Source organism: Talpa occidentalis, unplaced genomic scaffold, assembly GCF_014898055.3.
Source record: "Talpa occidentalis isolate TD23 unplaced genomic scaffold, MPIMG_talOcc4v2.1 talOcc4.9, whole genome shotgun sequence".
Lineage (NCBI taxonomy): Eukaryota > Metazoa > Chordata > Mammalia > Eulipotyphla > Talpidae > Talpa > Talpa occidentalis.
Window position 1 is genome coordinate 109,350,696 of NW_023605305.1, and position 22,960 is coordinate 109,373,655.

Consider the following 22,960-nt stretch of genomic DNA (forward strand, 5'->3'; position numbering starts at 1 on the left):
TAGCCTTAACCTTATCAAGTAGTTATCACCATTTAAGAGATAAAAGTTCATTTGCCCAAGATTTAGAAGCTAGTAAGTGGCAGAGCAACGATCTGGCGAGTCAGAAAGGTCTGATCTCTTCATTTTTAAACCTCAAACATCTTCTTGCATATGAGGATATGTATAATGGATACGCTGACTTTACATGAGTACATGCTTTACATGGAATAACTAATTTGCATTTAAAAATTTACAAAATCAGTTAAGTGTTCAAGCTTTCAAATTCCTCAAGAGATTCTTCAAAAGCAAGTAACTAAGAATTTCAAGTAGACTGCTCGAGTGCTCATTAGCATTTGTATAGACATGTGTGTGTAAAGGGATGCTGGCAGCTCTAAGTGATCAAAGGCACAGCGTGGCTGAGTACAGATGCTGAGGACCCCAAAGTTCTAGTAAGGGCTGGATACATGAATTGTTTTATCTGTTGTGCAGCTTAATGCTTCGCTCAGTCCTTACAGGACACACAGCTCTGGTGGCTTACACAGAAGTAGCCATGTTGCTTACACATGTGTGAGTATGCTTACACTTCGATTTCCCATGCATATTCTTTTACCAACAACTATACAGTTATTAGAATTAAACTATGAAGAAACTTTTAGTTAACAGAAGGCACGGCCTAAAGGGTCAATGTATCCTTCACCACCACCAAAAAAAAAAAAACTAGAGACTGAAATTTTCCAGGAGTCCTTTTATTTAAGTTCAACTTAAAATAGTTTAAATTTGCTCCCTCTTTGTGAGAGAAATGAAATCTCCAGTTCCATAGACTGTAATAGAAAAGTACTGTATTTGCACATTTCTAATAAAGGCTATTTGCATCATGCTTTGGGCACCTACCATAGTTACCCAAAAGACTACTTCGAGTAAATGTAACTGTCACAGTGCTGAAATGCCCTAACTTAAAAAGTTGCCCTGTGTTACCATAACACAGTCTGTAATCTCCACACTATTCATATTGTTTGAAAGCCATAAAAAAATACATGTTTTTAGCATGCATCCCTGGCTGGAAGATTTGTTCCTCCGAAAACACCATTCATTAGCCGTAGCAGAGCCCCGCGGGCAGCGCTGTGTGGACGAGCAGGTGGGTTTCCGCAGTCGTCTCTTTCCTTAAGGGACGTACTGATGTCAGCGAGGGGCCAGGCACAGCTTATGATTTAATTTTCCACAGCTAAAACATCAAAACCACAAAGGTAAGTAAGTTTTAAGACAGTAGGCGGGGGGTTTTGGGTAGACTTACATGATGCGGAACCAAGCCTCCTTTACCAAGAAAAAGTATCCACTGTGGCAACAGAAGCCACAGAACAAAATAGAGAAAAGAAACATTAAAAACCTGGGTCAAAAACGACACCACAATTGGTGTGGTTTTGGTTCCTGTCGGGGCTGCTCTGCGTGTCTCCCCAGACCAGAGGAAGACCCTACCCCCACCAGGCTACTAAACTCAGAGGAGTTTTTGTTCCAGTGTTTTTTTTTTTTTGTTCCATGCAAGAGCACAGTCTCTTGTACTATGTGAAATGAGAAAACCTGAGCTGCGTAGCCTGTGGACTACCAATGAAAAGGTCTACTTTTTTACCTTGAGATTTCTTTCCATGCCAGCCACACACAAAGTATGAAATGCAAAGATCATCAGCTTTAGCAATTTTAACACTAAGGCAGATGCTACAGAGTGGGGGTCACACTTACTCTTATATTAAATCCTAGAAGATCACTTATAACACCCGAGACCGCGGAAAGGATGACAACTCGTGTGATGTTGTAGATCAGGGGGTTCATTGTCAGTCCATAAAGTCTAAATGGTGTGTCCAGCTCCTACAGAAACACGAAAGAATTGAGATGAAACATAATTTCCCAATGACTATTAATAATTTCTGGACTGTTTAAGTCCTGTGAAAGGATGATTGCTTTTCCTTAATGGTCGATAGCTAGAATCTTTAAGGTGGGTTTAGAGCAATATATTGTTATTTGTGTTTATAAAAAATTTTAAAATGTGACAGACATTAGCAATCAACAGAATCTGAGTAACAATAACTATGAGAAAAAGTTTTCGTCTTAACTGCAAACCATCAAGTTGGTGTTTGAATCTAGACAGCCCAACAAGTAAAGCACTGACTTTAATGGTATAAAAAGTGTATCACAGAATATTACTTACTTTCAATAACTTGGTGGACAACTTCAATACATTGTTTACTAGAGCAAGTTGTTCTTTTTTATTTGGCTTTTTTTCCATTTTAAGATATAAGTTAATCTAAGGGAAGGAATACAAATTAAGGTAAATTTAATTAAAAAAGATTACCACATTAAGTCTGGGATTTTTTTAAATTCCAGCAACTCTTTCTACAGCCACACATGCCACATGCCCTAGCATCCCTAATTAGTGACATGTGGCAAAGATTAAAAATGATGAAACAATTACAGGGTGGTAATATGTAAATTCCTTGAGTTCAAAAACTACTTTGGGGGATACCAGGATGAGTAAAATAACCTAACTCCCTCATTAAACATTCATGGAATGGAAGAAGACGGCTGCGTCCAACTTATTAATTCCGTATTTTCATCCTTAAGAAGCATTCTCCATTATAATTCTAAGGTAAAAAGTACAATTTTAAATGACTCAAACATTTCCCAATCTTAGTGTCTAGTCACCTAGAGTAAGTATTTTCTGGACACAATGTGTTTTACAGCTGATACAGAAGAAATTCAAGATGCTTAACTACACATAGTTAAATGACACGGGCTCTAAAGAGCTAATACTTGAATGTAAAATATAAAATTAAAAGCATGCTCCATTACCACCAGCAAAAATACCTCGATTCTATTTTCAGTCTATTAATGCTTACGATCCTGAGAGCTTATGGGAAGGAGATCCACATTTGTGAAACAATTACAGACAGCAAAATGACGAGGACCAATCAATACCTACCTGTTCCGTAAGTAATATTGAAACGTTGCTGTATTTCTTATTGGTTTCAGACCCCAATGAGGCCAAGCGCAGTAAGAAAAGTAGCAAAGCTGTTTCCCAGATCAAAAATTCCCAATTATAAGCATCATTCAAGAAAGTTTTATGTCCTTGGAGAACCTATACAAAAGATCCAAGGCAGGGGGTAAAAAGTCTTCATCCTTTACGCATTAGCAATTTAAAAATATTTATAAGAATCAATATTGTAATGCTCAAAGCATAAGTTTTGATTACTTATGAAGTAATATCTACTTAACTAGTCACATGTTTCTCTAAGTGTCCTAGATTATTTTTTCCTAATTAAAAAAAAAATGCATCTCATTGCCTCTTTAACCAGAGTCTCCACTCACAATGATATGGTGACCACTACTCAATACACAAGACATTTGTAGAGCGCCCTAAAATATGTGGTCCACCCACTGGTAAGTCCAGCACATCCTGAGGATCAGCTCCTCACTCCACTTTAGGATCTGAATAGCAACAGTAGCTGCCAGGTACTGAATGCCCATTTTGTGTTATATTTTCTGGTAAGAAATTTACACAAGTCCAGGATAAAATGGAATTTAAAAAAATATATACAGAGAACACTCACAGAAACCAAATATAGGCCTTTTCAAAAACAGGAAATCACCAATCATGTGGTCTCTCCCCTTGGCAGATTCCTCTGCCTCCCACTGACCACTGCTGACCTTTTTTCCTCCAAAGTCCGCCACTGATAGCTCAGGGTTTTAGACTAGATCATGTGTTCAGCCATGCCAATTAGTCATAACTAGGGGTATGAAAGTAACAACGAAGCCCCCCTCTTTAGCAGGGTGCACAAACCACAATGAAACTACTGTAAACCAAAAACTCTTTAAAAAGGGAAAAAGAACATTACAGTGCCCTCCACAAATAGCTGAAATCATGGATCATACAAAGCCCTTATATAGCTTGTGTTTTCCCTTTAGATACATACCAATGACTAATTTATAAGCTAGCCACAGTAAGAGATTAACAACTACTAAAAATAGAACAGTTATAACAGTATGTATGCTGTAATAAAAGTGAAGTTACTGTGGTCTCCCGCTCAAAATATTGTTATGTATTTTCAGACTGGTTGACCACAATTAACTACAACCATAGTTTTGCTTCCAAAACTATGGATAAGGGAGATTACCGTACTTTAAAAAGAGCAGCAATGAGACTAACAACTGACTTCTCAAAATAGGGAAATCAGAAGACAACAGAACATGCAGAAAGTAACTGGCAACCTGGAATTCTATGTGCCATGAAACTATCCTTCAAGATGAAAGCAGGATTCAGTGGCAGCGGATTCTTCAAGCAGAAAAAATTGAAAAGCAATAAAAAGGGTAAATACAAATTTACCAATGAGTAACTGACTACAAAAGTAATTATATCTGTGGGTTCAAAATATATGTAAAATTAAAGGATACTATTAAAAGTGAATGAGTAAATGATAGTGGTAAGTGAATAATTACAACATACATCCTTACTTATTATAGTCTAATCTCTGGGGTCACTAGTAGTAAAAGAATATGTAAAAAATTAGGAATAAAAGGAAAATTATCAAGTAAATCAAATAGGAACCAAGGAGTAGTATAGTGCTTCCATTTAAGTTTAAATGGACCAAACGCTTATATTGTGAGCTTAGATTAAGAAACAAGCAACCCAAAAGTATGAGTACAAGTTGCACAACTAAACTATGAAGACAAAATGGAGAGGGTAGACAAAAACTTGTCATCTAATATGGTAAATCTTAAATAGACATCTCATAGGGTCATGACAGAAAAGCCTGACACTATTCTAGAGACATGACAACTAAGAGCTCACCAAAAACATGGATAACAATTCTTAATCTTACATGAAGCAAAATTTGACAAATGAGAAAAAAGATAAATCCACAATCGTAGTAGACTTGAACACACTGCTGTCAAAATCACAGCAAAGAATATAGATTTTAGCAATACAATAAACTTGGGCTAATGAACCGGATGGTCTCACTCATAGCAGGAATCTAGAAAACTTAAATAAGGGACCAGGAAAATGAATAACTATAAGAAAGTGAAAATCAAAATCAACAAAAAACTATGAACCAGAGACACTTTTTGGGGGGTGGAAGGGGAGGGATCGGGGTCAGAATGGGGGGTTTGCAATTGTATGGGGGAATATAAAAATAAAATTTATTATTTAAAATAAAAATATAAAATGTAAAAAACAAAACAAAACTTGGGCTAATGATAACTATAGTTAGTATAAGCCAAACATCTGGACGGAGAGAAATTTAATATAACCGACGATATGATGAATAATAGTCTCTACGCATTTCAGAGAACAAAAACATTCAAGAGTATGTCCTCTGACCACAGATTAAGTCAAAATTCAATCAACGGGAAAGTACCTAATAAGCTTGTAACCTCTTGTAGTGAAGAAAGCAGAGTGTCAAAGAGACAAAAGACAGGCCTCCTGCTGGCCTACTCTATGACAATTTAGGCATCAAAACATACAATAGATTATAGACCCCTGGATAAAAATGAGCATATGAGTTCATAGTATAATAAGTGAATGGGAAAGAAAAGGTCTGCCTTAGAGTGGCAGAAGGAACAAGAGTTAGAAAATAAATTTAATCAGTTAAAAATTACCAACTAAAATCAAACTAGAGTTATCTTAGAGTCTTAAAGGATTTCAAAATTCTTTCATTCTCAATTCAAAATGTTAGAAAAATTAACAAGTACTCAAAAGAAATATAGGCATACTAAAAATATATACACCTGGACACAATGAATTGGTCTAAAAAAGAATGTGGACCCTATAATAGAATTTCCGTTTTTCATTACCTGGGCACAACAAATGAAAGCAATTGAAAGTGTCAGTAAGAAAACTGAAGATACAACCACATCAACAGAACGCTGTGGGCCCCGTCTCTGTGGAGTGAGAAACATGATTCAGATCCATGTCAAAGACAGCAGGGTCCTCGCATCATTAACACTGATTACTAAATCAATGTGAAAATAAACATTTGTGAGAAACTTCTGGCATAGCATTTAACATATTTCAAATAGCTTCAACCTTAATTACATGGAAATTCATGCTGTTCCAAGTTTAGGAGGGGACAGGTGGGCATGTTTCCACCTGAAATAGCTCCACAAGTCAGAAAAAGGTACAATATTCAATCACTCTGCCCTAAGAATTGAAATTTTCTTGCCCCTACCAGCTTTGCACATAGACACTTCCAATTTGGTGCCCGGCAAGCCAGTCAGCCACCAATACAACCCGTCCAATACCCAGAACTACAATACATTCCCTATGGAGTATCTGCTAACAGAAATTTCAGTCAGCACATTCTCTGCACACTCTTGTGTATATTATATTGCTAATCAGATACAACTTACCTTTAGATAGGATCGCAGTGATAGCCATATCTTAATGTTTTCTACCTTTTTAAGTCTGAAATGAGGTATTTCATATTTCCTAGCTTTCCTGGCAGAAGTAATATGGCTGAAGAGTTTTGCAAACAAAAATCTCTGGAAGAAGTTAGGGGCGGGGGAAAAAAATCACAAAGTGGAAAATGCCTGTGTATTTATATAATTGTAAACAATATTCCCAGCATATAGATGGTAAAAATGATGAGATTCTAATCGCTGATCACTGAGAGGCAGTGAAAAAAATTCATTAACAGCTCATTACCCTGTTGTTCCCAAAGCACATTACATAGTAATATTTCTTCACATCACAGTTCACTCATAACATTTGCAAGGAATTTTTTTTGTAGACTTTGAGTTCACAAGCTCAAATGTTTATACAAAATTCTGCTTATTCCCAAATGACATTTCCTGGACGTATCAGTATACTAAGTCCTTAATCCCTGACTCTTGTCAAATTTCAATGTTTCTTTCTCACTTGGCCACTTTACTCAGAAACATCATCACTTTAAGAATTCCCAACATGCTCTAGATCAAAACGTCAAAGGCACCAGAGGTGAGGAGCTATAGTCCTACGTGCAGGCTCAGCAAAACTGCAGACGACAGCACGTCAGTTGTGAGGACTCAATGTCACAAGTGATAAGACCCCACACACCACGTCCCCCGGTCAATCCTACACTGCCCACCTTAACTTCTGGAGAGAAAAATCAAGAAAAACAACTCTCTGGAATACATACATAAACGAAGGTAAGTTTTACTTAATTTTCTACCAACCTGTTTATAGGTCCTCTCAGCCACACACATCATGAAAAAAAACATCCAAGTAAGACACAAGCGTTCAAAAAAATTAATTATAGACAAAATAAGAATAGGTGTAACAGGTGGTGCCCCACAAAAGAGAGTCAAGATCTCTTCAGCTGAAATGGACTTTAGTTGGTCGAGGTTCTTCTCACGGAAAAGACGATGTAAGAAAGGAAAAAAGGCTAATCCAATGGTGACCACATTTCCCAGCATCTGATAACCTACTCCTTGCTGATATGTATTAACCTGGAATTTAAAATGTTTAAATTTTATATTCATTAATGTGTAGCTAAATGAGGTTGAGTTCAGTGTTTACCAAAAACTATTTAATTGAACACACATTTTAAAAGATGTACACATTAAAATACAGATTTATAACGTATATCCTATTAGGCTTTAAGAGGATAAGGAGTATTTGTAGAGTATTCCTGAACAATTGACCGTGTTCATAGACCTTTGTAACATTAAATTACCACCAAGACTATGAAAAAATAATGTGCTTCAAAAATAGTCTGTTTTGACATGAAATAGGTTCTATAAAATGGCTGCTGATCACTAAAAGTTTTATTTTAAATCTGAAATTATTAAATCTTACCCTGCTCATGATGATGCCACTTATTTCCAGCACAGACATATCCATCTTTTTACACTCAGTTCCTTCCCAGATGATTGCACTAACTCGATCAGAGGCAGGACTTGAATTCTGAAGCCAGAATAAATGGTTCTAAGAAGAAAAATAGGAAAACCATTTCCATCCACTCCTTTTCTCCATTAGATTTTCCCCCCGTTGCCCAGCCCCCGTCCCCGCCCCTGCCGCGGCTACACTGGCCAACATTCAGAATCACTCTGGTCTCACCCGCACAGAACTCATCACTCGAATTACTACCTCTCACATGCTGACTTCTTTCTAGGTCTCTCTTTTTCTTTACTAAGCCATTCTCTTGCCTGGAGAGAGCCTAAATGTTCCTCTGTAATGAGAAACAGTACAAGTCCATGGTCTTCAAGACTGTGTTTCCCTCTCTAAATATTTGGAAATGAGTATAAACTTGGTGTATTCATGGAATATTAAGGGGGCGGGGGGCAGACTATTTACAAAGCAACACAGCTCGACGCGCTGTAGTAAGTTAGGCAGGAGAGACGCTAACAGGCCTTGAGTGGCACCCGAATGACTCAGGAGGAGTTAAGTCTTTCCTCCAGCCTAACCTCTGGTGTTTGTCTTACTCTTCAAGTCACAATCACCAAGATGGCCCTCCTTCGAAATTAACTCTTACAGCCTCTAACAGACAAATTGGCATCTAACCATATGCTATTTTTATCGTGTCCTCTACCCATATCCATATAATCATCTTTTCCCCAAACTGAAATACAATTTCTAAAGAACAGTGTATTTCTTCTCTTTCTACCAAAATGCTTAACATAATACTTATGAGCACACTGATTTATTCGTTGATTTAGCAAAATAAATTTATATACGAGAAAAGACAGATGTGACATCCAGGAGATCACAGGCTGAGGAAGACGAAATTACTACTCGACACGGTAAGCAGCGGGGGAGTGATTTAGGAATATATAGAAAAGTCCTCCTAAAAGAAGTCCCTCAGGCCAACACCAGGTAAATTAAAAGGCATGGATACTGGAGGAAAGTACATTCCAGGCAAAGACACCAGGATACAGAAGGCGGGAAGCGCACGAGGAAAGGCACAGTAGAAACTGCAAGTTCAGTGAGTTTAACTCATGCCATGGGAGGGCCTGGGAGGGAATGGGCAGAGATGAGGCTGTAGCAGAGCAAACGAAAGCAAATAACCCAGAAGGGGACTAAAGTAATTAAAGGGTTTTAAGGGTAGGGCATGAAATTCCTACTTTAGAAGCTCCACTCTAGCTGCAGTGTGGGAACCGCAATGATGGGAAGCCAGCCTGGAGCAGCTGGGCCGTGACCCGGATGAGGTGGCCCGCGCCGAGCAGGAGGGCGCAGGATAGGGGCTGAGACTGTACAGCAGCATCACCAAAGTGTGACTCCCGATCAGAAACACTGTAGAGGGAGGGGTCAGGCATCGGTCTGGGGTGTCCTCTCTGATGGAGAGTGGGGGCATTCAGAAACGTGGAGGAAAGAACGGGGTAGCAGGGGGGACTGGGAAATGAACTCCACTTGACACAGTGCGTTTATCTTTTACCTAATCTGGTATGTGCCTCAGAATTACCCTGTATGTCCCAATGTGCAACGGAGGTCAAGGTCATCACCAGGCTAAGCAAAACTACTGAAGGCTAAAGTAATTCAGATGAGTCTTTTGACCAAATGCACAGAATATTTTAGATTCAAATTTTGATAGCAAAACTGAATAGGTTGCAAATTTCCATCAGAAAGTATGTATTCTTTCTAGTTTTTTTTTAAACTATACATTTAATGAAGCAGGATTTTTTTTCATAAAATGTATAACCTAAGTCAATGATATCTTAGAATCAAGAAAATGCAAATGCAAATCCACTGTCCATTATATGTACATTACCGTGGAAATACTGGACCTAAAGGAAAAAGGATGAGAGGAATGACAATCATTGGCATGAAATATCTGAAAGGCGGTGGGAGAACCATTTCCTGATCACTCGTTCTGTCCAGCAGTGGAACAAGCTGACTCATGAAATAACAATCACTCAGCTCCAGATGTATTTGAGCAGAGGCTGACTCATCATTTGGGGACATACATAATACTGCGGACGCTTACTGGACGCTTACTCTGCTAGGCATCATGGCATCTCATCATCTCCATATATCACAATATTCCTAAGAAACAGGAACAATTATAACCACATGATAGATGGTAAAAATTTCCACAGAGCTAGAATGAACTCCTATGTTGGCTGGAAGGCTGAAATGTCTTCTAAGGGACCTCCAACACTAGGCTACCTGATTTTATGATTAATATAAAACTGAAAATTAAAAGCATCACTGGGCTTACACATTGTTACAGCAGTGAGCAACGCCTAGTAACTCCCATCCAACACTGTGGTATCCGTGGAAACACAACATGTGCTTGACCTACTATGCAAACAGTGACTAGGAACGATCAATGTAAGGAAAATTTAGGTTAGGGCAACTCTAGATTACTTCTCCCTCAGTTCTTTGCTTACAACCATGCTCAGTTTCCTCATCTCTAAATCAGGTATAATAATATTAATAGCATCAACCTTACAGGATTACTGTGAAGTGAAATGAGGTAAAATAGTGCCTGGCACAAGGGAAGTGCACAGTGAATACTAACTATAGTATCACTGCCTTTACAGACCTGCTGGAAGACGTCCTCTTTGGGGTCGCGCTTGGCCCCCGGGGGAAGGGTGTTTACGTGGGCCCCCTCACTGTCACTGGTGACGGACGAGCGGCACTCTGGGCCGTGCAGAAGGTCGTCCCATAACATGTCCTCGGTCTCCGAGTCGTGGCGGGTGCTTTCTGAATCTCTCCTTGACATGTTGAGGCTTCGCGAGCCGCCATTCACACCAGATCTAGAGCCCTAATCAGAAAACAAAAGACAAAAATTTTTCATTCATTTCTGAAAGCAATTTATATCTGAAATAAAATGAAAACAAGTTATCTATGGCTCTGGCTGGACTGCTTTCATAAGTCAATGACAAAACAATAACACATCTCATTCAAATGTTACACTGATGGCTCTAACAAGTAGGACTTTGAAAGGACTCCATTGGAATTGTTGCTGTCAAATCATAGGATTGTCCAACTCGGGCACTGGGGTAGAAGACCTCCCCTGGGTACAGGTAGGGCTGAGCCTTTGCCACATCCGAAGTGTGCCCTACTCTAAGTACCATGAGCTTCGCTACAGAGCTAGTTCTGTCTAGACACACCTGGAAAAGAGAACCAGGCAGAGGAAGGATGGACACTGCAGCTGTCTCACAGGACAAACAAACAGGAACATTTTCCAAGACCCTGCTGACATTCACACTCAAAAACCATGCCATCATCTACTTTGCTCACCTCCCAGTGTGCCCATGATACTGCGTTCATCCCTCAGGAGTCATTTCCCAAAAACCAGTCCCCACACCAGCACCAGTCCCACTGAAGCAGGAAGGATGCTTAAGAATAAACTCCACGTTTCAAGTGAACATTAATGAACACGCCCATCCCTTGGAGAGGGGCGGGCAAATACAAACACTACTTCAGGGCAACCAATACAAAAGAAATGAATAAAGTTACCTGAGACAAGGATGTGCCCGGAACAGGGATCTCTCGGGCTACATTACCTGGCTGAAGGCTGCGGATTCAAACTCTGACTCGGCGAGACTGTCCGAATCCCGCACGATGTGAGACCACCTGGGAGAGGTTTTCTTTACCTGCCAACGAACAAGATGTGAAGCCCCTCGTGGCTATTCAGCAATGTACAACTGAATGTCCCTGCTTTTATAAACTAAACTAAAAATTACCTGAGAATTTAGGTGCCTTGTAAGTATTGACTTTCTGTTCTTCACTTCACAACCGTTGTCACTGGAGGCCCCCTCCACACTCCTGCGCAACAGGATCATCTGCTTTCGGGCTTCACCATCTTCTTCACTTGACAGATCATCCGAAACCCCAGGACCCACATGCCTGAAAGCCTCCTACAAAGAGAACAGTGAGTCCTTCACCTGGGACAGCCCGAAATAGTCTCGTCAGCTCACACGTGAAAACAGAGTATAAAAACTGAGAAGCAGTAAAAGCAAACAAAGCCAAACCTGAACAAGCCTTTATCAATTACTTGCTCTCAGTAAAGAAAACACTGAACATGAAATTACACAGCCTACATGGCGAGGTGCGACTAGCCAGCGTTTACAAACACAGCCTCGGGTCACTCTCTGTCTCAATCACAGCTGTCCTCTCCCCGCTATGTAAACCTTGCGCAGACTGACACCTTTCTGGGGCTCTGTTTCTTCATCGAAAAGCAACAGTAATAAAAGCACCTATTTCACAGAATTGTTAAGAAAATTAAATGAGTACCTAGTTAAGTAATGACTCGAAAAATATTAGCTATTTTAAATTACTGGACATCACAGTCTCACAAATGAAAAAACATGTCTAGGCTACCAAGTAGAGTGCAGTTAGCTGTAGACACAGCAGAAGCTAACCTAGAATCTGGTTTCCCAGCCCTCCACACCCCCTTACTGCCTCTCTAGATTAGAACACAGCAGCCTCTGCACTAATCTGTTTATTAAATCAACCTGCCCACTGCTGAGGCCGGGGCCAGCAGTAGATGCAATACCAAGTTCTAGTCTGAGAAATCAGAGTAAGGCAAAATTTTCATGCGATATTCTCCTTTTCATGTACTGGGGTCTTATGCTTACTTATTTGCCAAGACAATTACACAAACGCAGTAATAACTATTTTGTGATTCTAATAGGGTTTAAGAATAAGAAAATTTTACACAGGAAAGGAATTTTGTTATATTCTCATCAAAATCTTACCCTATGGCGTTTATCTCCATCTGAAAATTTTGCTTTCTCTCTAGTTTGCCACATTCTAATCTCTGGTTGACACTGTCTCTTCTTAATGATAGGATGAAGACAACTCGCATCATTGTCAGTTTCAGTCCCTCTGTTACATATCAATTTTACTCTTTTAATCCTATTTTTAAAAGGGAAAAAAGATTACTACCAAGTTTTCTGAAAACAAATGTCTCATGAAATCATTGTCTTCTAAGGAGCACAACATTTTTTCTAGAAATCAAAAAAATTCACCAATCACATTTTTACAGTCTCTAGCTTACTGGTTTTAAACACAGTAGCATATATTTACCCCTAGTCTCCAAAGACTTGTGTCAATTACTTGAAAAAAGCCTGTTCTTTTCAGTTTTGAAAGGAAGCAGGCTCATGAGCTCAGCTGCTCTCCCTTTGCCCCAGAATAATCACCCCTTCTACTGAGCTGAGGCTCCTCGGTCAGCAGGGGACCGTGTCATGTTTTCACACTACGGCAACAGATCAACCTGCTACTCTCACCTTTCTGCTTAGATGGTAAACAGAGAAATCTTGTGCCCAGCAAAATATTTAGCACAAAGACCTCAAACACTTCAACTACAGAAAACATTTCTTTAGAAACATCTGAACCTACTTCATCTTCAAAAAAGGAACTGTGAATTTTTTTAAAGCCTGTATTTTTGAGTTACAATCATTAACAGCTGACAGTTATTTCTTTGAGTCAAACAGTGCTTATATGATCTGCAAAATTGTGGAGGGAGAGTTTTTCCAGGTTTCATTTCCCTTTCTGTACCACAGCCCGTCAACACCAGCCTTCTGTCCTATATCCCATTTCTAATCGATATCAGCTCTCACACTGGAAAATACCTGATATTCTGAAAACCCTTTCTTCGAATGTTGGCTGATAGGGCCCTTTCGGAATACTTACATTCCTGTAATCTTATGAATTTTATCATTAAAAATAAAACAGAATACAGCTTTTATGGTAAATTATTAGAATTACAGGTAACATGACAGACAGTAGAGACATGGAGAATAAGCAAATCCTTCTAGAACACTTACAAATCGCACCACAATGACCATCAGCTTCCACTTCATACTCTATGAGGTAGTTAGATCACATACTATGTAAACACTAATATAAATATGAAATCAAGTAAAAATTTCCATGAAAGACTTCCCACCTGTTGCCAAAGAGAGTCCCCCAAAAACCACCAATAAAGGGTGCAGATTCCAAAGTTTCTACTCCTCTGACTTTATCAGAGGAGTTATTTCCATTTTCTCGATTCCCATCACCATTCACAGTTTTTCGTAATTTTCTACCAAAAAAAAGGGTAAACATCATCAGATCATTTAAGGCCTTTTCTATTTCTGCCTGAAATAGCACTACAGAAAAGCATAGCCACAGGTTGCTCCCTGAAGTTAAGTATGGTGAACGTCATAAAATGAGGAAAAGTTATAGAAGAACATTTCTGACCTAAACAGGTCAGACTAAACCAAAGTCTTACGTTATTTTGGCCCAGCATTAGGGAAATACTGATTCAAAACATTACTAGGAGGAAAATTTTCACACGTATGACCAAGAGTCTTCTCAGGTACATTCAACGCCACTAGAAGAAGGAACAATCTCTAAGAATACGGATGTCAGAAAGCCAACCTGTTTAGCACATTTAATCATGAAAGTGAGCAGAACTTTGAGGGGATAGATACAGTATGTATGGGTGCTCACACCTGTAAGACACAGTTCAACCGCAGGGAATAGCAACAACAGGGCTTATTTAGAAAAAGGTGCCTGGGAAAATGGTAAATGTTTCTAAGGCCACAAATGGCCATCTGTCCGACCCCAGAGTGTGTCCACAGTATCCAATAGTCCAAACCAAAAGCTGCTCACACAGGATGGTGGTGTCCCTCCCAGGAGAGCCTGGAGCTGCAGACCAGGCCCCTGCAAGCGGTGGACCAGGATCCAGCTCACCTGTGGAACTGGGTAGTCACAGTGGCGCTGCTGAGGCAAAAGCATGGCAGCAATCTAAGCCCCCTGGGCAGCGCCAGACGTCGGACCGGACAGCTCTCAGAGGTGTTGCCAGAGGACCATGGCACCCTTTACATGACAACTCTTTACACGCGCCATGCATAAGCCAGTGGCAAGCTCCATGAATGCAGCTGAAGCAAGGATCTTCCACAGACATCTCCTCCTATAGCCAAGCTGATGCTCCCAAGCTGAGTCTCGCCTCCACTTCACAAGGTACCTGCCTTTCAAAGCTGACTGGTCTGTTTTCCAAACCAGCTGGTTCCAAGATTTAATGGGTGCTGGTGCAGGCGTGAAGTCAGTGGGAGCTCGGACCTGGTACGTTTTCAAAGTCAGCTCAGGATTCAAAACCCACTGGGGCGTCCAACCTGCCCTGTGCTGTCTCGCACCTGAGCTGGGCAGGCGAGCTCCGTCTAGCTGAATGGCACCGGCCAGGTTTAAACCTGACTGTGCATCTTCAAAACTACCGAGTACTTTTTTCTCTTTTTTTCTAAAACCCAAACCCGACTGTGCAGGGGTCAGCCATCTAAGCCCAGCTGCTGTGGCACAGTCCAGGCTGATACCCTTCAGCTGGGGGTCACGTGCCTGCAGGGAGCCAGGAGCCACTGTAAGAGGATTCCTCAAACAATTTGGGAAACATTAAATAGCAGCAACTGATCACTTTTTATTGATGTCCCATAGAATTGAAAGAAATATCCTATGAGTACAAACCTGACATAGCATAGTTTTTGAATACCTTAGAAAACCTTAAATCAATGTTGAGACTTCAAGGACCCTTTTTATTTTTTTAAAAAAAAGGGGGGGGGAGTTGAAAATAACATTCAAAAAGGAGAATAAATATGCTGACATTTATGGCACTAGATGAAAAAAATCTTACTGCTTAGGGGAGCAAAAATGTATAGAATTGTTGAGGAAAAATAACACCACTTTCAAATGCCAAATATACCTAAGAAATCTTTAGCAGTTTTAAAACCCACACCTAGAATACAACCAATAAAAACATGACATGAATTTAATGTATATAAGTCAAATCAATCTTTACTGAAAGTTTAGAACACTTAGAAATCTGTCCTTATTAATCACTATTGAAAAAAGGTAAAATTTTTAGTAGCACTAGACCAATGCACTACGATCCTTACTTATAGTGGTTTCACTAAACTTTAACTAAGACTGAATTTTGAAGAATGTTCTTTCAGAATCATTGTTTAAGATAAACTTTAATAAAGAGTAATATAGTACAGAAATTTCCCTTTTAAACAACTGTACTGAATGACAACAACACACCTGGGATTAAAAGTTCATGACAAGGTTTCTTAGCAGCAGGTAGAAAACCGAAAAGCATTTATTTTTTCTTCAACTCAAAAGAATAGTTACAAACATACACAGAGGGGCCTCCCTGGTGGCGCAAAGGTTAAGGCACAACCTATGTAGCAATCTGCAGCCACTGTAGCACGAGTTAGATCCCCGGCCAGGGAGCAACCCACATGGCGCAGCAGACCTCTCCTGACTCGCCTGCTGTGTGTTTCAGTCGATTTGCCTGTTCTGTCCCCAACTCTGTCTCTGGTGAATCCTCTCACCCCACACACCTCTGGCCTGTACCCCAGCTCTTGTATGCATAAATAAATAAATCTTTTTTAAAAATACACAAAAGTGGAAGACTTTTGATTACTTCGATTACTTCAATCAGGGATTTTATCGCTCTCTACAATGCCTCTCCCGGAAAATAATCAATACAAGGACCATTTCTCATCTTACCTCCTCCTTCGATTCCCGTTGTTTGCTGATGGTCGTGTCATCTGAGTGGATACAATCTGACAGTGGACAGTTCCCATAAGTAACATAAGGCACAAGGGTCCCAGCACTTCACTTACATTCACAATAGGCATCATAGAGTACAACACGAGCGCTATGACTGAAAAGAAGAGGTTTCAGAATGTGAAACATTACGGCTCATCTTTAAAACTCAACCAGTTATATAAAACATTTCTACAAAATCTATCACTGGGAAAATTTCCTGGAATACAATCTCCCTACACATTAGCTGAGTGAAAACCTGAGGCTCTGGATCACAGAGAAAGTGAAAAATAATGTATTCACAGGATTGCCTTTTTTTTCCTTTTTTTTAAAGATTTATCTATTTATTTATACAAGCACTGGGCACAGTCTGAAGCGCGGGAGGGCTAGAGAACCCGCCAGAGCCAGAGCAGAAAGCAGAGCAGACAGACCGACGAAGTACACTGTTGAGGGGAGCAGCAGGCGCGGCAGGAGAGGTCTGTGCACCAAGTGGGACCCTCACCCAGCGGCCAGGGATTGGACCGGCGCTGCAGAGGCTGCGGGCAGCTTCGCAGCCCCACGCACAATGGCTGCACCACCAGGGGAGGCCCCACAGGATTGCCTTTTTAGAAGATGATAATCTAAATTATTTCCAAAAGGTTTTCCACAACAAAACAACTAGAGGCTGTTTAATACATTTTGAAGTGTTGCTCTGCTCAGGGGAATAGTATTGCCAAGGCCCACAGTTGTACAGGTAGTAATTAACAAAGTTGGGATGTGGATCCAGGCAGGCACCTCCAAAGTCTTACCTCTTAACTGCAAAACCATGTTGCCACTGTGTGTGTGTGTGTGTGTGAAATGTACAAAGAAACAAACAATGAAGACAGAGAAAAATATCAAAAATTATCTCCAAAAACTTCCAGGTGCAATTTTATAAATGAGTTCTTTCACACTTTAACATAAATTGTTATGCTATATAAATGGTTCTTATGTGGAGAAAAAGCTACCCGATTTATTTTATGCCCTATTATTATGATACCCAAACCCAACCATGACCAAAACAATAAACCACAAACCCCGATGACCTGTGAAGGTGGAAATCAATCTAGCACTAAAGAGTAATAAGCACCGTGGAGGCAGGGGCTTTTATCTATTTTGTTCACTGCTATAGCTAGACCAGTGCTGGGTGCACAATATTTGTTGAATGAATGACTGAAATATTATCAAAGTAAATTGGACAATATAGCCAAAGCATAATTCAACCACAACACGTAGGGTTTATGCAAGAAGGATAGTAGGAATTTACCTCAGTGTCTGGAAGCGCACTTGGCACAGACACAGGCACCTAGGTACTTGTTGACTAGAACTGATTTAATCTAATAATTTACTATGTGGTTTGCATCACATACATGCAAATTATCTCAATTGTGAAAAAGGCCTTTATACTTGGTTGCTGGGGAGTAACCTAAAGCCCTGGAATTTCCCCATTGATGGAAACATCTATGCTCGTCATGGTAGGCCCATGGGCGGTAGCTGATGAGATGACTAAGAATGGGGGCAGTCACACCAGAAAGACCAACCACGTGATTAGAGGGTTGCGGATGTAAGCCTCGCTGCATAAGCAGGACCTCTGGGGAGGGGAGGGGACTGAAGACTGAGTCCAACCACTTGGTCAATGGTGCGATCAATCATGCCAACATAATGAACTTTCAATAAAAACTCTGAACACGAAGGTTAGGTAAACTTTCCTGACAACACTCTACACACACCGCTGCCCATCATGGCTGGGAGGGAGCTATATCCCTGAAGATGACTAAGCCTCCTGTTTGTAACCCCCCCAGACTTTGCCCCATGCATCTCTTCAAATCTCGATTCTCCTGCCAAATAAGTACAACATTTTCCTAAATTCTGTGAGTCGCTCTCATGAATTATTGAACCTGTAGTCAACTGCTCAGAAGTGAGGGTAGCCCTAGGGACTCCCCAAATGCGGCTGGTGCTTGAAGGTAGGGCAGTCTCATAAAGGGCTGTGCCTTTAAGCTGGGCTCAGCTCCAACAGTGAGAAAGCATTCCGTTAAAATCAACATTTGTTCCTGACTTAGTTGATGTTAAAATGCCAATCTTTTCTAAAGTACTGGGAATGTAAAAATATTCTCTTTACACACTAAAGAATATATAAGTATAATCAACACACAGCATATTAATGAAGATATTCTGAATCAAGAAAACCAGAACACTATTATTTAACACGCTCTGAAAATGATGACTAATTCAATAAAAGTAAATGAAGTGTACAAAAAAGGAGACCAAATTTTCATCTTTTACCACAATGGTTGTATAATTAGAAAGGCTGAATCACTGAAAAGCTATTGGAATTAATGAGTTTAATATAGTGACTGATAACAATTTTAAATATAAACTAGCAGCTTTCAAATGTAACAGCAATAACCAGTTAAAAGTTATAAAAGCCAAGCCTTATACTATAGTTATAGCAACAAAAATTAAAATATTTAACATGGACGACTCCAAGTGTCCATTGATGAGTGTATAAAAAAACTGGCTGTGCGGCTCCCTGGCCCCCGCCACCCCTCGGGTTCGCCTTGCCGTGGTCCTCAGGGGCCTTCGTGTGGGCCGTGCGGTCCAGCCCGCGCCCCAGAGGCCCCTCCCGCCGTCCACGGTGCCAGACCAAACCAACCAAAAAGTGTTTTTGGGAAAAAAGAGAAAGATCACATTGTACCTTTAAATCGTGTCCACACTTGTCTCCAGGCCCTGCCACAGAAGGAAGACTGTGTGGCCGTTCCTGGCTGTGCGCGCGAGTCTGCACCCCCAGACGGGAGCCGTGGTGCGTATCAGCACCTGCTGGCAGCGGCCACAGGACTAAACTTGAGGCCCACTTGAGTGCAGCCTCCCAACCAGCAGACACCAGACCGCATTGTTTACCCCTCACTGCGCTCTCAGGACATGGGCTACACCTGCAGACGCTGAGTTTATGAGGCGTTTCCACCACCGCACCATTGCCAAAGCAGACGCTCCTCCAGAGAAGTACTAGTAGCCTCACAAGCCAGATAGTGAGAAGGGCCTCCCCAGTGGCCTAGCGGGTTAAGGCTCAGTGCTACGCTGCTGCTACGGCCTGAGTTCAATACCCGGCCCAGGAAGCCAACCCACGTAAGGTGCGGTGGGCCTCGCCCCTTGCCCACTGCTTCCCGTTAGTGGAGTCATTCAGTAATGTTCACTCCTCGTGTGTCTCCCCCTCCCTCGTGTGTCTCCCCCTCCCTCGTGTGTCTCCCCCTCCCTCGTGTGTCTCCCCCTCCCTCGTGTGTCTCCCCCTCCCTCGTGTGTCTCTCCCTCCCTCGTGTGTCTCCCTCCCTCTTCCGTTCAGCCCCGCCCCAATATGAGACCAGGTCTAAGAAACCTGCTGGAAACATCAGTGTTAGTTGGAAAAGAACTGATAAACAAGGGGAGCTCATCAGGGAGCCCGACAACGTGGAAGCAAGAACACAGCTAAGGTGGAGACGGAGCAGTTTTGTTTACATTAAACCAATGTTTTCAGCTGATTAAAAATACATACAAACCTATGCTTACAATGCACTAGAATCTTTTGTTCATTTTTACTTCTTGATACACTTTATTCTCCTTTAAGTGCCCTCTTTAGGCGGAATCTCATGTACTAGCTTCATTTTTTGTGCTAACATTTAATCCAGATGTATTCCATATATTGGTGCTGATAAAACGGAATGTAGCAGCTTCCATATGGTGGGAACTAGCAAGGATGTTCCCTTCTTATCCTCTGTGCAGGGGATGGCATTAAATAGGCAGAACTTTGGAGCTAACCCCTAGTCTGTTTCACCAGTGTGCAGTCTCTGTCTGCCTGGCAGTGAGAGTCAAGCCCTCTTGATAAAGGGAAAATAAAGGGGAAAAAAAAACCCACCGCTCTAAATTCCATATACTGCATTTCTGTACTTTTTGGCTCACATCATAAATGTTGGGATGTGTGTAGTGTACACACCTAATTTTAGAAATTTTTAGTATCTTTACTTACTGATCCCTTTAAAATGGGAAGATTTTGGGGGCCTCCTTGGTGGCGCAAGGGGTTAAGCACCACACTATGAAGCAATCTGCAGCCTCTGCAGCACGAGTTCGATCCCTGGCCAGCCAGGGAACAAACCACATGGTGCAGCAGACCTCTCCTGTCTCCCCGCTGCTCCCTTCAGCAGTGTATTTCTTCGGTCTGCGTGTTCTGTTCCCCACTCTGTGTCTGGTGAATCCTCTCACCCCCCCGCATCTCTGGTCTGTACCCCAGTTCTTGTATGCATAAATAAATAATGGGAAGATTTTTCTTCCTTGTAATAAAAATGACACGAGACAGTAAAAAAAACTGACACAGACAAAAGAAAATCAGAATCACCCTAAATCCTTTCCCCTAACCCAACCTTCACCTACCCTTTGCTCTAACTCATGTCCCTTTGCACAGCTGGAAGCCTAAGTATACCGCTCACTTTCAGAAAGTATTCCCTATGGAAAACGGGGTTTAGTGGTAAAGAAGATCCCTGAACATAGTGAAAAGCGAGAGAGCAACATCTGGCAGCGCTTGGTAAGACCAAAATTAAAATGCATGCCCGCGACAGTGACTGGGAAGTGGTGGAGGGCTATTTAGAATGTACAGACAGTGATGACCTCTCCACAAGAGATGAGAACAGAGTCATGTGCAAACCCTTAAGATTTGTTTCAAACAGAAAGAAAAGTTTGGTGCGAAGAATGGAAAATGGTCACGATGCCAAGAGCGAGCTAGGAGGAGGGTGTAACAGGTAAGAGATCAGCAAGGGCATTTTTGGCCATGGGGAGGAGTCTGCATTTTTATTCAAAGGGCACTGAGAAGTCACTAGAGATTTTTAAGCAGGAAAATGACACGATCCTTGCACAAGTAGGTGTTATTCCAGAGTAGATGTGCAGACAGAGATGTGGGGACTATGACGGTGACCGCAGAGATGACAGAAGCAGTCAAGGCACATTTTGAAGTTTAAACTCAGATTTGGTGACAGATTGGAAGTGAGAGTTGATGGCAGAATAAGACAACCTAATTTTTCACTTGAAAACTGGATGGTTGATTAAATGGTAATTTAATGAAATAGAGAAAGAGATCAAGATCAAATTTGTACCCAGAAAAGTTTACTAAGAAAAAATTTTAAAAGCCTGAGAGTTTCATTGTGGATATGATTAAGTTCAAGAATCCTATTAAATCTCCATATGGAAATGTAAAGGAGGCATTTAGATTCAGCAGTCTGAATTTCAGCAGTGAAGTCTGGCCTAAAGACGTAACTTTGAAAATCACAAGTATATCAATTATATCTAGGACAATAGGGCTCGATGAGCATCCCTAGAGATGAGATGAGAATTGGGCTCTAACCTTGGGGTAATCCAAGAGTCAAGGTCAGACAGGAGGAAAGACTAAGAATTCTCGGTCTGATGAGTGAGAAGGGGAAAAGGAAATCAACAGAAGGGTTACACAACTGTTTGCATTCACTGAGCAAATGACTCTAAGATGATCTCCAAATAGTGTGTCTCTTCATTTCTTTATGCTTTAAACCACCAAATCAAAGGTTCAACATAAGAATGGTAAGTCCATATAACAGCAAAAGTAGAAAAAAGAAACCATCATAACTTATTCCAACTCCTCCAATTACCTTGCATGAGGTAAAGCAGTAGCAGCCAAACAAAGATTCTTAAAGAGGTAACCTGAATCCACCAATTGCTGAACAGTGGAAAAAATACCACTCGAACAAGTCCCTTCCGAGTCAGAGATGTCCATGGAATTTCAGGCTTGGCTTTGGCAAATGTTGAGCCTTTAAATATACAATAAAACAAAACATCAAATATGTATACTGAACTGATACCCCTTGGAACACTATATTAAACACAGGTGAGAGCAAATAGCAGCGCTTAACCTGTGCAGTTAAAATGAATCCTCCTGTATGTTCATCAAATGTATTAACTATTCTTTCCTCAGACACCAGGACAGCAACTCAAAGTAAGTCAGGCTCACTTGAATGTTGTATTTTTCCTAATTACATACCACTAAGTCTCCAAGTTCATTCCTTTTTCACTCTTAAGGAAACCATGTAATTTACAGTGGTAAGCTAGGGAAAAAACACGCTTATAGCCTAAATGATGAGGGAAGAACATTATGTTCAGAAGTTAAAGTAGACCGTCATATAGGGGAGATTATCTAAGACTCATGTGTGCTACCACTATGAAATAATACAATTAATACCCATAAGTAACAAACCCACTTTAGCACTCACCTCTAATTAAGTCAACGTCAATCAAGTCTGGCTTTATGTGACCCATCTTTTTTGGTTTGTTTTTGAAGCCCTAGGGTGAACCAAAACAAAAAGAGAATCATGAAAAATAAGCCCTTTTATATAGAAAAGGTGATCCTTTTATTTTTCTTTGTATCTTACATCCTTCTATTGAGGAAAATTTAGTTCTAAAGCTCCTAAAAGGAACTTG

General features: G+C 40.8%; 1 protein-coding gene across 6 annotated transcripts in view; it reads right to left on the reverse strand.

Annotated features, from left to right (window-relative positions):
* Positions 1-693: 693 nt before the first annotated feature.
* The window catches only part of PHTF1 (putative homeodomain transcription factor 1), a 35,648-nt gene continuing 13,381 nt past the window's right edge, over positions 694-22,960 (reverse strand). For 2 of the 6 annotated variants that reach the window (XM_037501004.2, XM_037501007.2), the window contains 16 exons: positions 22,753-22,822; positions 22,135-22,293; positions 16,439-16,595; positions 13,842-13,976; positions 12,649-12,808; positions 11,635-11,808; positions 11,455-11,544; positions 10,488-10,709; positions 7,802-7,930; positions 7,180-7,452; positions 6,376-6,507; positions 5,821-5,907; positions 2,951-3,106; positions 2,180-2,275; positions 1,714-1,839; positions 694-1,201 (listed from right to left, as the gene is read on the reverse strand). In XM_037501004.2, coding sequence (XP_037356901.1) covers positions 1,181-1,201; positions 1,714-1,839; positions 2,180-2,275; positions 2,951-3,106; positions 5,821-5,907; positions 6,376-6,507; positions 7,180-7,452; positions 7,802-7,930; positions 10,488-10,709; positions 11,455-11,544; positions 11,635-11,808; positions 12,649-12,808; positions 13,842-13,976; positions 16,439-16,595; positions 22,135-22,293; positions 22,753-22,822 — 2,187 coding nt within the window. In that variant the 3' untranslated portion in view covers positions 694-1,180. The remainder of the gene's footprint in view (positions 1,202-1,713; positions 1,840-2,179; positions 2,276-2,950; positions 3,107-5,820; positions 5,908-6,375; positions 6,508-7,179; positions 7,453-7,801; positions 7,931-10,487; positions 10,710-11,454; positions 11,545-11,634; positions 11,809-12,648; positions 12,809-13,841; positions 13,977-16,438; positions 16,596-22,134; positions 22,294-22,752; positions 22,823-22,960) is intronic. The other 4 variants (XM_054690934.1, XM_054690935.1, XM_037501006.2 and 1 more) reach the window with 4 other exon arrangements.